A 15,931-nucleotide genomic window follows, 5' to 3' on the forward strand; every position below is an offset into this window, starting at 1 on the left:
CCTTTGGTTTCGACGTGCTGCACTTAAAACTGTTCAAACTAAGTTATCCACTGTTCAATTGTTTTCTCCTTAGCCTACTTCACGTTTGCCGGCAGTATCAACTCCAGCTCTACAGACTCTTGCAGGCACTATACCACTTGACCTGCATGTTGTGTTTAGAGGGCTTCGCTTTTACATCCGCAGAGTCATTTCTACGGAATTTCAGGGAATCATTGTTAACCCTCAGGCTGACCCCAAAGCTGAACGAACCGGTTGCTGGAATTTGTTAGTAAACACCTGGCAGAATAGATGGAATTCTACTGGAAAATGAGCTATTACAAAAATTGTTCCCAACGTAACTGCACTACTTTCATCATCCACCAGAAAATGGTATTCACCCTCACTGTTTACCTCCTATATTCTTACTGGACTTGGTTCGCTTAATTCAAAACTTTACCAATTCAGACTTTCTAATATAGTCTCCTGTCGATGTGGGCTACCGGAAGACTCTCCTCACGTACTATTTGAATGCTCCATTTACGAGGACCTAATATTGGCTCTTAAGGCAACAGCACCAAACTTGTCTCCCGGATGTGAGAAGATACTCATATCTGTGAACAATTTCCAGCCCCTTCAAACCTTCTGCAATGCTGCTTTTAATCGCAGAAAGACTTTCAATGTTAATGTTAATGCAAGCAATCAAACTGAAAACACTCCATAAATGAAAATACAACTTGTTGCCTCGTTTGTCGTCCTGGTGACGTAATGTCCAAAATTTTGCTGGTTTTCAAGACCACACGAAGGTTTTAACAGATGCTGAATCATTCTTTATCAAGACTCTCCACAACTAAAGCCGTCATCAACCAGTGACTTCTGATACCACTCCAGATTAACAGAATTATATCTAGAACTTGTTTCTGCTGATCTTGTTTTTGAATGACATTACTACTTGTGTTTGACAGTACACCTTTTCTCTTTGTAGACTACTTTGGGCAGCACTGCATAAAGACGTGAGCAAAGACAGCTAAATATTTTATTTTTTTTGTTTTATATTTATTTTTTTGTTTTATTATTATTTTTATTTTGTTTTTTAAATTTATTTATTATTATTATTTTTTGTTTACTTTATGCTCTTCTTAATTTCTTCGTCTTTTGCTGTCCTCTCTCCTGGGGGTGACTGTGTGTGTGTGTGTGTGCGCGCGCGCTGTTGCCGGGTTGCTGGCAGGGGCTCTTTTCAATGGCTTCAAACTCGCTTTGGAATGGTTCATGCGTAGTTGTGGCCTACCTCCCCGTCGTGTAGACGGCAGGCTTTCCAGGTGATCGCCTGCCTGGTGACAAAACGGCCAGAAAAACCTAACAACACACACACTGCACGAACATAATATTACACACATTTCTGGCCTGTTACAGTGCTCTGTAACCATCACAGTGTACAAAGGCGGAGTTGAACTTGCGTTCAGGTGCCGTCCTACGTAGGATACTATACATGTCTACATGCAGGTTGAATTTCGATTCGTCAGAAAAGATGACGGTGTCCGATTGCTCCTTTGTCCATGAAACATGGGTTTTAGTCCAAGCAAGTCGCTTCTTCCTCATTTGTCTGGTGAACAAAGACTTCTTCTTGGGTTGATAGGCATGCAGACCACATTCTGAAAGCCGTCTTTGGATAGTTAATGCCCTTGTTTCAACACTAGAGGCCATCTCAAAGTCCATTTTTAGATCAGGACCACTAGCATGGCGATTACCAAGGCATAGCCGTTTCAAATATCGATCTTGGGAAGGCGTAGTTATTATTATTATTATTATTATTATTAATGGCCATATGGTACAAGGAAGCCTGAGGCTTATGCTGCACCAGCCAAAAAAAAAAAAAAAAAAATTCCCAAGTTACCCCCTGAGAGAGAGAGAGAGAGAGAGAAAGAGAGAGAGAGAGAGAGAGAGAGAGAGAGAGAGAGAGAGAGAGAGAAGTAGAAAGGAATCACCAAGAAAGAGAAGAATGATGATATCCAGCTCAGGACCCTGGGTTTGCCAAGCCCATACTCACCAGATGTGAGCCCCCGGGGTCACTATCTTACGGCCTGATCCAGGTCTTCTATTCACATCACCGGTTTTACGCTTTAATTTCAGCACCCGGGATACTATTGACTGGTGGCAGCCTATTTTATCAGCGATAGCACCCGTAGAAAGCCCTTTCTGGAACAGAGCAACAGCTGCACCTTTTTTTTTTTCTTGGTGTCAACTAAACATATGGAGCCATGCTTATACCTCCGTAAAACAGGATACTAATGAGCTTGTATACCCTTCCAACGCCGTATTTATAGAAACTGCTGATGCAATACCTTGTCTGATGAAATAGAAGCGTTATCTGACGCAATACCTTTGCTTTGCGACAAATAAAATGATTGTAATCACACAATATCTTATATGTTTCACTACAAATGTTACTTTTTTTAAAGGTGATGTAGTTGTTTTGTCACTGTAGCTTGTGAAAGTACAGCATCCTGGAAGCGTGCCGTGTTAATCAGTCTCAGGGGACGGTAGTATCTTATTTTTTACGAAAACTTGATTTTTTTAATCACCAAAACAGGAAACGTGATCATAGAATTCAAGAAATTTACGCACACAATATATTGACGCCTCATGGCTTTAGTGGCCTCAGCACAAAATTTAAAATTTGCTATAATATGAATCACCACTATACATTAATGCGCCCTCATCCGTCTTATCGGCGGTCTTTTATATGGCTTCTGAAAGTATCAGCGTGGAAGCTGTGTAGTGACACGACTTTCAAAATGGCTGGTGCTAAGTTTCAGTATGATGAGAGTGGTGGGACTTTCTTTTATTTTTTGTTATCGTTTGAGGCACTGGTTGTCATCCCTTGTACATATTATTTTTGGCCACGGGAAGGAAGAAAAGGTGAGGAATAAAAATATCATTTGTTATGAAATCCAGTAATTATACTAAATTTTTAGTTTGAGTGTGCTAGCCGATATGTCTTACCTCATAAAAACTGCCGCTTCGCTGATTCACCCTGATAGAAAGGTAAATACTGCAATAAATATTGTGTATATATCCAGTTGTAACTAAACCAGTTGGGGAAGCAAAACAAAACAAAAAAATATATATATGATAATAATAAGAGTATTTTTCTGGCGCGAACATCTGTGCCACCCAAATAGTATATTTTTAAAGTAAAAGTTAACACCGACTTTTATATTTCAAAATAGGATATTATAAAACTTGCTGCATAATACTGAATCGGTATTTCATTTATTCATCCGTTTAAAAGGTGAACAATCTTTTCATAATTTTAGTTCATCAGATTTGAGTCGTGAGTACACATTGAAAATAGGCATTTGTTTATTTCTTTATATCTAAAATCATGATTTACACTTTAGCTTGAAATTTTGGCTTATAATATGAAATTATTGCATTGGCTTATATCTTAGATGCAATATCGTTCTGAACATGCAGAAACACACTTGCTTATAGACTGTTTAAAGAAATTTTAATTCGTGATAGCATCAACATTGGCGGCTGGCAATCGAGTGGCACTATCACAGTAACACTAAAAAAAAAAAAAAAAAAAATAGATTAAATACCCTTTTGTATTCATTATTATTATTATTATTATTATTATTAGTAGCTATATGGTGCCAAGGAATGTTGCCAATGAATTAATGTTACAAAGTCTTATTCGTAAGTCAAGAAAGAGTTGAAATGAGAGTGAGTTTTAAAGTGCCACTTTAAAACTGGCCCTCATTGCAACCATACAGCAAATGACACAAACATGAGTAGGGCATAGGGTTGCTTTGGAACCCTTTTCTGCTGGATGAAGAACTGCATAGGTGAGCCACTGCAGAATTTGCCCCAATTTCTAGCCTCACATGCCCTTATTAGTTTTTATTTGCTGTGAATAAGATGAGTAATTTAAAAAAAAAAAAAAAAAAAAACAGCAGCTTTTAGTAGCTGGTATATTTAATGATAAACTAGAAATTAATTGATTAGGCAGAAATCTGCCTAATATTAAATTTTGGGGGAAAAAAGTGCCCAAGGGGAAAAAAAAAAAAAAAAATATATATATATATATATAGTATCATTGAATTATATTAAATATTAACATAAGTTAAATTATAATAAAGTCAATAAATAAATAAATAATTAAGCATTCATTAGTGGCAGCGACATGCAATTCCTCCATATGAAGCTGAAAAAAAAAAGAATATATATATATATATATATATATATATATCTATTCTTTTTTTTGTTTTGGGTTATTTTTATGTTAATTTTCGCTCTACAGTTTTTGCCATAATACTGGCTTATGTTTTATTTTTTTTAATTTAAAATATTGGATATATATATATAGTATATTGGCACTACCAGCTGAAATTTCCAGTGGCTGCTACTGGCAATCAGTAATCTGGTTTGAAGAATAAAACTTTATCATGATTGTCCTTTTGAATTTTTATTTTTTTTTTATTGGGATGTGAAGAAACGTTGCTGTCACTGAGTTTTTCCTTGTTTACTTTTTTGTTCTCATACAGAAAAGCAGTAACATAAATCCATATTTAATTAGACACCAATTTGCAGAGACTTTGATTGTTAATATAAAGGACAGTGCATGTTTCAGAGTAGGTGCAAATAATGTAAATATATTTTAAGATTCAAAAATATTCAATAGAATCAGTCAAAGGAAATAGGAAATTTTTAATTTTTTTTTTTTCCCGATGCTGTATAAGCTTACTTTCTTGCATCATTTTTCACCACTAATACTAAAAAGAAAAGAAAAGTCTGAATATTTAATTTTGAGTGGTTAGGAAAATTTAGTTGTTTTGTACTTTAAAAAAATGGCTATGGAGTTTTGAATAATTTGAAACAAAATAAGCAGACACATACCAAATAAAATATTTATTCATACTAGGTATGTGTCTACTTATTCTAATTCTTTTTTTATTTACTTTTCAAAACTAATCCATTTTTTAAAATTCAAAGAACCGTATCTCATTCTGTAACTGTTCAGAATCAAATGTGAACCTTTTTTATTTTGGACCCTGGAATACATCCTAGTTTTTTTTTTTTTTTTTTTCAGATATCCTGTATATACAAATAAAGGTCAGTTCAGGATATTTTGCTGTTGTACGGCAAAATGTCTTGAACATGGTATACGACTAAGACACTGAATATATTGCATGTTCCTGTACTGAAGTTGTTAAAAGTATCCGAACGTTGTGTAAAAAAAAAAAAAGATTATTTTATAACTTAGAATGTCTAGAATTTTTTACGTTAGGTTTCATTTGGGTTTTGCATGGACAAAATTTTATTTCATCTGCTATTGGCTATAAGTAATATTGTATTGTTATTTTATGTAATGCCTCTACCAAAAAAAAAAAAAAAAGAAAAAAGGTCTTAAATTTTCCTTTTTGTTGAACTCAGTGGTGCAAATGCTTTAAAGGTGGACGATATCACTGAGACTTCTAGAATGTGTGACCTTGCACACAGTCTAGAAGACCTTGTGCAAGGTCAAATCACACATTCGTATCTCATGTTAGCATTATTCAGGCAACTGTCAAATATGAATTGAAGACATCACCTGTCAAATTGGAACATCATATGATAGTTGCTCAGCCATCATATGTGATATTTTAAACATGAAGAGACTGTGCAGTTAGTTAAGAAACACAAAATCTAAGGAAGTATATCCAGTTGACATAGATGGATAGTGCAATGTTGAGTCAGTTTTGTGTTACATAAGCACAGGGAAAGAAAATATAAGGGTAGGAGTTTGTTATAGGCCTAATGACTGATGAGTATAATGAACAATTATACAGAGAAATAGTGGGCCAGTAAATCAGTGTGTCCCATGGTCACTTGCACACTAGCAAGACTTTTGTGGATTTATTGTATGATTGTTTTCTACAGCAGCATATTAGAGAGGCAACCAGAGGGAGTAACACTCTTGATCTGATTATCAGCAGTGATTATTCATGCATTAAGAATTTACAGATAAAGGAACCACTGGGTGGCAGGGATCACAGATGTGGTCCCTGACGGTGTACTGATGTGGGATTTATTTAAAGATGTAAGTACCATCAGGGGTAAAGGGAAGGGTTTTTTCTTTCGTAAAGGTGACTACAGTGGTCTTGGAGATATTTTAAATTATGTTCAGTGGGATCAACTGATGATTTTCCCAACAGCAAATTCTAAATGGGAAGCATTCAAGAAAATAATCTTGGAAGCTACTAGGCTTTTTGTTCCAACTAAGAGATACTGTTCTAGGTTTAGGCCCAAATGAATGTCAAATGAACTAATGAGACTCGTGGCAGAGAAGAAAAATGCATGGGATGCATATAAATTGTCAGGTGACACAAAAGTCTATGGTAGATATAAGCTAGTCTGTAATCAAGTCACAAAGGAGGTTAGGCAAGCAAAGCAAGATTTTTGGCAAAGGATGCAAAGAAAAGCAGCAAAAAAGATTTCTTTACCTATGAATCAGATTGGTCCACATGATATCAATGGTTTTATTGAAGATGATCATTCTCAGATAGCTGCCAAACTAAATGAGTATTTTGCTTCTATATTCACACATGAGGAGCTATTCAAGGATGAGAGGGCCAGATATGTTTATCAAGCTCTAACAGGGAGTTAAATGATTTTGTAATAACTGAGAGCAAAGTGGAGGAAGCATTGCTCAAATTAAACATAAAAAGGCATCTGCAGTGGATGGGATCTATCCAGTTATATTAAAGGAGGTTGCAAAGGAAGTAAGCAAACCCTTAGCCATAATTATGAGAGCATCCTTGGACTGAGGGGAAGTCCCCACAGACTGGAGATGTGTAAATGTATATTGAATTCACAAAGGGGACAAAGTGTGACAAGAGTAATTACAGACCTGTTAGTTTGATTTCTGTTCCAGGGAAAATAATGGAGTCGCTGGTTAAAGAAGCATTGAAGGATCATCTAGAGAAGACTGCAGTAATAATTCAGACATCATGGATTTGTTTAGAGGAAGTCTTGTCTGACCAATTTGATTGGATAGTATGACGTGCTTACAAAGGAGCTGGATGCAAAAAATCATTTTGATTTCATATACTTGAATTTCAGGAAACTTTTTGAGACTGTTGCACATGGAAGACTACTGTACAAATTGGAGCGGTATGGCATTAAGGGCAAGTTGCTACAATGGATAAAAGGATGGTTGAGCGGGAGAAGACAGAGTGGTAATCAATGGACAGTTCTTTGTGAACTAATGTTATTAGTGGTGTCCCCAGGGTTCAGTGTTGGGCCCATTGTTGTTTTTTATATTATTCAATGATATTGGTGAAGGTATATAAACTTAATGTCAAAGTTTGCAGATGTTTTGCAGATACAAAGGTTGGCAGTGTTGTTAATAACAGTAATCACAGTATGCTGCTGCAACAGGATCTGGAAAGGCCGACCGGGCTAGCCAGGTAGGTAAGGTGCATGCCTGGCAACCCAAAGGTTGCAGGTTCGATTCCCGCTTCGGGGTTGGATCACAGTAAAATGCAAAAACTTTGGGAGGTGCATTATAGCCATAGAAGCTGATGTGCCAACAACTAACAAAAAAAAAAAAAAAAAAGGATCTGGAAAAGTTGGGCAGATGGGCTGAGAAGTATCAACTGAAGTTTAACATTGACAAATGCAAAGTACTGCATATGGGTAGCAGTTACTCCAGAGAAATGTATCAACTGGATGGTGTTACACTCAGAGTAGTGGAGAATGAAAGAGACCTGAGGGTAATTGTGCAGTTAGATATGAAGTTTTATGAGCAGTACAGACAGACTGCCAGAGGTGTTTTGTCAATGATATACAGGAATTTTGCAAGCAGAGATAAGAAGTGATTATTCCATTGCATAAGGCAATGGTCAGGCCACACCTTGAGTACTGCATACAGGTCTGGAAGCCTCATTTTAGGAAGAATTGTAGAGTTCTTAGAATGAGTACAGAGGAGGGCAACAAGACTGGTGAGGGGAACAAAGGGGTGCTCTTACGAAGAACGGCTTAAGTTCTGCAAATTGCTGCGTCTGGAGACTAGGCACCTGTGAGGTGATCTCATTGGGTTGTAAAAGGCCTTGAATGATGTGAGCAGGCTCAATGCTGATAGGATTCTTCCACTTGCTCAGATTACAAACCTGAGGGGGCATAAACTGAAATTGAGGAAAGCCAATTGTCAAATAGACGTGCGAAAATTGGCCTTTAGCCAGCGGGTAGTTGATTGCTGGTAGAAACAACTTCCATCTGTCATTGTGGAAGTTGATAGCTTAAATAAATTCTAGGCAGAACTAGACAAACATTTGGAATGAATGGCTGGATGAAATATTTTTTTTTTTTTGGCTGATGCTGTAAAGCTTACTTTCTTGCATCTTCTGCATCTGCTAATGCTAATAATAAATTATTAATTATTCATCATGAAATTATAATTTATGTTAATAAGACTGTCTACTTAGAAATCATTAAGTGCTTGAGATATGCAGTCAGAGGGAAGAGACCTAACCACTGATCTACTTCATGATGGTGTTTCTGAAAAGTATTCAGAAACTGTTCCTGCAACAGTTTCTGAATACTTTTTAAAACTTTGTGCTGCTGGTTTATGTACTCCTCTTTGTGCTAAATGATAAATGTAGGGTACATTGATGAATTGAGAAGAGGAATCACTCCAACAACCTGCTGCAACAGAAACAGACAGGTGGTGGTGACAGTGTTTTGATATAGGGTATATTTTCCTGGGAATTTCTTGGAGTCCTCATACCCCTAGACCACACTATGAATGCTAAAAACTACCTATCCATTGTGGCTGATTGGATTACATCCCCTTTGTGGTGACTGTTTTCCTGGATAGCTCAGGTGTGTTCCAGCAGGATAATGTGCTCTGCCATGTTACTGGTATTGTTTGAGAGTAGTTTGCTAACACAGAAGTGGCTTCCAAGTGCTACCATAGCTGCTGAATTTGCCAGATGTGAATCCTATAGAGCATCTCTGGGATTAAATCAATTCACAGATCTGGCATTTGGATCCTCCACTATGGACTGTTGCAGATCTATGGGATGTCATTCTGGCAACACAATACAACATACTTCCTGCAACATTCAGAGGATTTATAGAGGCTATGCCTCGCTGTGTAATGGTGGTACTGATGGAAAGAGGAGGATGTACCCTCTATTAGGTAGGTGGCTGTAACATTTTGAGTGGACTGTGTTTATACATACATGTATGTATACCTACACATTAGGCACTATTCAAAGGATGGCAGTCGAGTTAATAACCCACTACTTACAAAGTGTCTCCACTCATAGTTGTTGAGTTGCTGTATGCCTTTTCTATAGTTGCTTTCATGGACACTGTTCCTCTGAAATGCCATCTGTAATTTGTCCCACTCTTCCAAACCAATCTGAACACATGCCACAAGAAGTCAGCATCCATTAACTGTCCAACTTCAAACTCACAGAACTAACTTCTCAATTTCCTCAGTTATCCTTTTTACTTCTATTTTCAAAAAATTAAAATCTACAGAAAATTTGTCTGTCATCAAGTATCTTCTGTTATTTTCAACCTATAATCTATACATGGTATTAAGTGCTACAGGTTCTAATATTTTTTTGTGTGTATGGGGTTTTCAAAAAAACACACACACACATGCAGGCATATATGCACATGCACATACACAAGCAAGTTTGCACATGCTGATATGCACATACACAAGCAAATTTGCACATGCTCATATGCACAGGCCTACACTTGGCATACACACAAGCATATGCATGTGTGCAAGCACGCACAGGCATGCACACGCACTATACATATGTATATATGCAACATCTTACACATCTATATACATGCACCATGCACATTACACACAGCAGTATACAAACAGTATACAACAATACTGTATATACATACAGTACACAGACACACTTATACAAACACTCATATATATGGGGCAGTAAGATAACATGTCTGACTGTAAATAACAATGTTGTTTTAAATATATTTTAATTAATGCTAGTGCAATATAAAGGGCATATATAAACTTAAAAAAAAAATTTACAACATATGTTTGATATGGCCACAATTTTATTCTTTAGAAAATACAAGAAAAAAATTGCATATGCATTATATTTCTCCCCCTTTTATTTCAAACTATGAATATTATGATTGAATTTTTTTGAGGTTGTCTTGTTCAGTTTTCAGTTGTAGCAACAGACCTTTAAAAAAAAAATACAGTAAATTCACACTTTAATGGAGTTTGGAAATAATGGACAGAGCTGCTGAACCAGGATTTTTATCTGTATCAGACCCAGTGAATGTAACAGTTAACTGTCTCAATCTAAAAGTAATTAGCATCATTTCAAATATTTTCACCTTGGTCTGTCAATATTATCTTTATTAATATTATGTTGTTAATATTTGATAACATTGGCTAATGAATTAAATTTTTTTTTATTTTATTTTGTGATAAAATATATTTTGTTCATAATTTTCATATGTAATTCATATGTTCTTATTTTCAACAGTAATTGGCAAGCATGTTTGGATTCCATCTGCTTTCATACTGTTTTTTTTATGAAAAAGAAATGCTCTAATAAAATCATTATCCTATGTTCGTTGCTAACATTAACCTAATTTGATAGAAAATGTAACTTTTAAGCTTGTATTACAATCTGATTCTTTTTACATTTGTAGGAGTTAGTTCATAAGCTCCTAATAGTTTGCTTGTTTTTGGATTTCCCAAAACATTTTGCATGAAAAATGCTTTGAACACAATCTATGTTGCATTTTTGCTTACTTTGAGACCATGGAAGTTTTGAATTGGGCCATTTGGGTAAGCAAATGAACTTGACATTCTTGGGTTGTTATGTATTCTTTGTTCTTGTTGGACCCTTGCATTTGGTTGTCTTCATAAGATGACATCTTCATCTAAAGTCCATATTTGAGGAGGCTTAGAAAGTGGCTGTCATCAAAATGAGCTAGTGGCCACATTCTGGGAGACAGATTGGAATATCTAGTTTTCTTAATTTTAGATGAAAAGCCAATGGTCATAGTTAAACAAAAGTAGCATTCCTCAAAATGGTATTTTTGTTCCCATCATATCATTGACCCAGTACATAGCGTACCTTTTAGTTTTTCCATTCAACTGTCCTAGAAGTGTTACTCAACAGATGTGAGCCCACTATTTACTCGGACCTTTTATTTTGCAGCCAAAATATAGATTATAAGCTGTTTTGATCATAGAAGAAAATTTGCTCTTTTGTGCTGTTCAAATACTTGCCACAAACATAAAGAGACTTATGTTTATTAACATGCTGACACAATATTTCAGTACTCACACCAAATATTTCATTTGTGCACAAAATAGTAAATGAATGGAATATTGATATTAATGATATTTTATAAAATCAATAAAGAATATCTATTTGTATGCATATGTGTAGTTCATCTTAGTTAACTTTTGATACACCTTCCATTAAAACTATTTCTGCATTACGATAGGAATTGCAAGCAGCTGACAAGCAAAATGAAAGTACTATAAGTTTGAATTTTATGTGCTGTATATGAAATGCAAAGTTGTTTCAAAGATTGAGAAGCCCCGCCCTTCCTCCTCAAACAAAAGTTAAGCTCTGAATGCCCCGTGCTGGGCATTCGCATATTTTTAACCATTTAGTGCTGCAAAATTTTTTAAATGTTATTAAGTTGGGCTATATGCATTTTTAAATATGTAGGGGATAGTGCAAAGTTTTTGTGCTGGCTCATCAGTTTCTGAATGGGGAATGCTAAGTAGATGGATAGTTTGCCTTGCTAACACAATGATATGTTTTCCAAATAACTTCCTGAAGTCCTGAGGCAGTGGTTTTCGACCTTTTTTTAATAGCGGCACTCCTAAGTAATTTATTTTATTTTGTGGTACCCCTACTCAATTTTCTGCCTGTTAGATCCGATTTTCTCTCTCTCTGAATATATATACAGGTAGCCCTCATTTTGCGTTGGTCCGATTTGCAATAGCGCCAGTCACTAACCGCAAGGCCATGAATATTTATTTTTGAAATTTTTTTATAAATCGAAAGGTTTAATCGGCAAACAAAATTTATCGGCATCTTACTGTACTATGCACAATACGATGACAGTCTGAGCCAATCACAGATAACACAGCATCAGTTTTGCAACCAATGGACCAGAGGGGTAATGCCATCTTTAAAGCCTGTTAGATCCGATTTTCTCTCTCTCTGAATATATATACAGGTAGCCCTCATTTTGCGTTGGTCCGATTTGCAATAGCGCCAGTCACTAACCGCAAGGCCATGAATATTTATTTTTGAAATTTTTTTATAAATCGAAAGGTTTAATCGGCAAACAAAATTTATCGGCATCTTACTGTACTATGCACAATACGATGACAGTCTGAGCCAATCACAGATAACACAGCATCAGTTTTGCAACCAATGGACCAGAGGGGTAATGCCATCTTTAAAGCTTATTACCTATAGCAAACATTTACAGAAATGGTAAAAGGTTTAGACAAATCCAACATTACCATCAGAGAATATTGGCAGGCATTTGATGTCTTAAAGGGCATCAATCACATTATAAAATCAATAAAGAATATCTGTTTGTATGTATATGTGTAGTTCATCTCAGTTAACTTTTGATGCACCTTCCACTAAAACTATTTCTGCATTATGATAGGAATTGCAAGCAGCTGACAAGCAAAATGCAAGTAACACAGCCTGCCAAGAAGTAATTGTCAATTGTCTAAATGGAGTGTGGCGTAAACTTCTCCCAGATTTCACACATGATTTCAGAGGATGCAAGCCACAATAGAATGTTGTAAAAAACAAAAGCAGGCTGGCACAAGAGGCAGAGTTAGGAGAAGTTACATTTGAAGATGTAACTGAGCTCTTGAAAAGTCATGCACAGACTCTTTCAAATGAACACAGTGAAGCTGCAGAACTTACCCAACAGCAAGAGGAAGAGAAAGAAGACCTTCCTCTAAAAATTATGAAGATCAATGATCTACAACCTTGCAAGTGTAGAGTCCCTCATTAATGAGCTCTGTGACATTGATCACGACTGGGAGAGGAGTGCCACAGTTAAAAGGGGTCATATCAACTCTGACCCGTTATTTTGAAATTATTAAAGAAAGGAGGAAGAAATCTGGGCAATCAACACTTGCTTCTTTCTTCAAAAAAGGCAACCTCCTCAACCAGCACCTTCAACAGAAGATCCTCAACCAGGACCTTCAAATACATACTAAAAATTTGGCATTATGCCACTGTCAAAATGTTTTGTAATTTATTTTTTATTTATTATATGTAACTGTATTTATGTAGGTTAAAAATAAAACACTTTTTTTTAATTAAAAAAGTTTATTTCCGAACTTTAAATACTTCAGTATTGAAAAGGGTAGGTAAAAGTTTTGGTGTCCGGAACCTAACCCTGTGATTTCCCTTTAACTTCATTAAAAAAAAGTTCCATTTGCGCCTGTCCCCCTTTTATGAACCTAACCCTGGCATAAATCGGGGGCTACCTGTATATCTAATATTAAAAAAATATGTTATATGATAGTTATTACAATAATATAACTATAAACAAAATTACAATTCATAATACAAATTATATACATATAATAATTTTATTCTTTATATAGAGGTAAATAAACATCAATTAAGATCACCACAAAAACCCAAACTTAAACCCAAATTACTTGGCACCCCTGGAATGTTGTTGTGGCACCCTGGTTGAAAACCACTGTCCTGAGGTTAGATTATATTGACTCTATGCGTACTTGTTTATTATTCTCATGTAAGTAGTTACAACATTGCTATTCTTACAGTGCAACCTTCATTGCTATTAAACTTATGTACGAACTAGAAAAGGTAAAAATATATATGCATAAATATAAATAAATATACATTTTGCAAAGATAACTAACTACAGTACCCTGGCAGGAGGATAATAGACAAGTGTTTGTATTTTTGTGTGTCTATATACGAGGGATGATTATTTAATTTCCGGACGGTGCAAGATCTTAACTGTTATCATTTGAATCTTCTGTGGATTTCTCTTTCTCGAAATACTCTCCCTTGAACTTTACACACTTTCGCCACCATCATACCCACGCATTAAATTCTTTTTGCAAGCCATTTTTCGAAAGACTGCAAAGTGCTTCTGTTGTGGCTCTGCATGCATTGTTTCAGACAGGAAATGCTTGCCTTTCAGTGCTATCTTCAGATGTGGAAACAAGAAGAAATCACGAGGGGCTAAGTCTGGTGAATAAGGGGGGGTGGCAGAACCTCGGCACTTATGGCTTTGATCACTGCCTGCACAGTATGGGGGCCTGGCATTTTCTTGATGGAGAAACCACTTCAAACTGGAGAGTTTTCTTCACACCGGAATATGCCTGTCCTACCAAGACATCCATTACCGTATACTTCATTCATCTCTTTAATTGTTTCTGATGATTTAAGTACCGTCTGACACAAAAATGAATCGCATATTTCTGTTCACATATTTCTGTTCAATCTGTATGTCCAACATGATACGTGCTTCAAAATGATCATCAGTGATATGTGGCTAAAAGAACTCTTCGTGCAACACTAGCTCGACAAGTACTGGCATGCGCACACAATTTGCTCAGTAGCAATCAGGAGAGTGCTTCTAGCGGCACTCTCCCTGGAAATTTCTCGTGGTAAACAAAATATTGCACCAGTCCTTGGATTAAATGATCACCCCTTGTATATGTTTGTGTGTGTGTGTGTGTGGTGCCTCTGTAGCCAGGTGGGCAGGAGCAGTAGTGTGTAGCACATTCTTCTTGATTAGACTGGGGTTCGAGCCCATGACCACCAAATACGGAGGATGCGGAAAGGTCAGGGAATGACCACCGCATATTCTCGGAGCAATATGGCCCTAGCTGCTAATGCTCCTAATAACAAACAAACAAGCGTGTGCGCGGGTATGCATGTGTGTTTGTACTTAGGTGTGTGGTGAAGGTAAAGAAAGCCAACATGAGAACCATGGGAAACTTATAGCAGTCAAATGCGTTTCCCGGTACCGCAGCTTCTCCCTGCATTGTTGGTAAACAGATGGTGCGTGTTATCAGTAATGGCGATAAAGTCAATAATGGTGTATTGATTAGTTTTTTTCTTATTATTAAAAGCAGATTATTGGAGTTTGTGGGTGTAATGCCTTCACGGCTGAAATTTACTTATAGGTACACCCTCCAGACTGCCTCAGTCTTAGGGTGTTTATCCCCCCTTCCTGCTGTTTTAACCCGATAGAAAAATGACTTCTACTGCAACTACCAATAACACGCACTGTCTGTAGAAGTCATTTTCGTATCAGATTAAAACAGCGGGAAGGGGGGACTAAGACTGAGGCAGTCTGTGGAGGGTGTACCCATAAGTAAATATCAGCCCACTCATGAACTCCGATAATCTGCTTTTAATAATAAGAAAAACTAATCAGTACATCGTTATCGACTTCTTCTTCCACTACCAGTAACATGCACCATCTGTTTACCAAGAATACAGGGAGAAGCTGTTGTAATGAGAAACGCTTTTGACTGGTAAAAGTTTCCTGTGGTTCTCGTGTTGACTTTCTTACCTTAGCCCCACACACGCACACAGTCCTGTCAAAACATTGACAGCCTACCTAATAGTATGTTGACCCACCTAAAACAAGAGAGATTCTGTGGGATTCATATCCAACAAATTTGGTGGCTAATGTATCACCAGGAAGTAACTTTTGTTTTCGTGAATCATTTTCAAACCATACTGGCAATGTGGTAAGGAAAATTATCCTGCTGGAAAATTAACCTGTGCCTTTTGGGGGTCACAGTCACGAGGGGCATACCTGATCTGCCCCAGTGGATAGGTAGTTTTTAACATTCAGAGTGCCGCCTTGAGGAATCCAAGTGATTCCTAGGAAAGCATCCCCATTT

General features: G+C 36.6%; 1 protein-coding gene across 1 annotated transcript in view; it reads left to right on the top strand.

Annotated features, from left to right (window-relative positions):
- Positions 1–2,727: 2,727 nt before the first annotated feature.
- Sec63 (translocation protein Sec63) overlaps positions 2,728–15,931 on the top strand; it is a 237,335-nt gene continuing 224,131 nt past the window's right edge. Inside the window, exon 1 of the mRNA XM_090379377.1 lies at positions 2,728–2,895. Coding sequence (XP_090235503.1) covers positions 2,772–2,895 — 124 coding nt within the window. The 5' untranslated portion in view covers positions 2,728–2,771. The remainder of the gene's footprint in view (positions 2,896–15,931) is intronic.

The sequence above is a fragment of the Mastigoproctus giganteus genome, chromosome 8, assembly GCF_048544385.1.
Source record: "Mastigoproctus giganteus isolate SK-2022 chromosome 8, ASM4854438v1, whole genome shotgun sequence".
Taxonomy (NCBI): Eukaryota; Metazoa; Arthropoda; class Arachnida; order Uropygi; family Thelyphonidae; genus Mastigoproctus; species Mastigoproctus giganteus.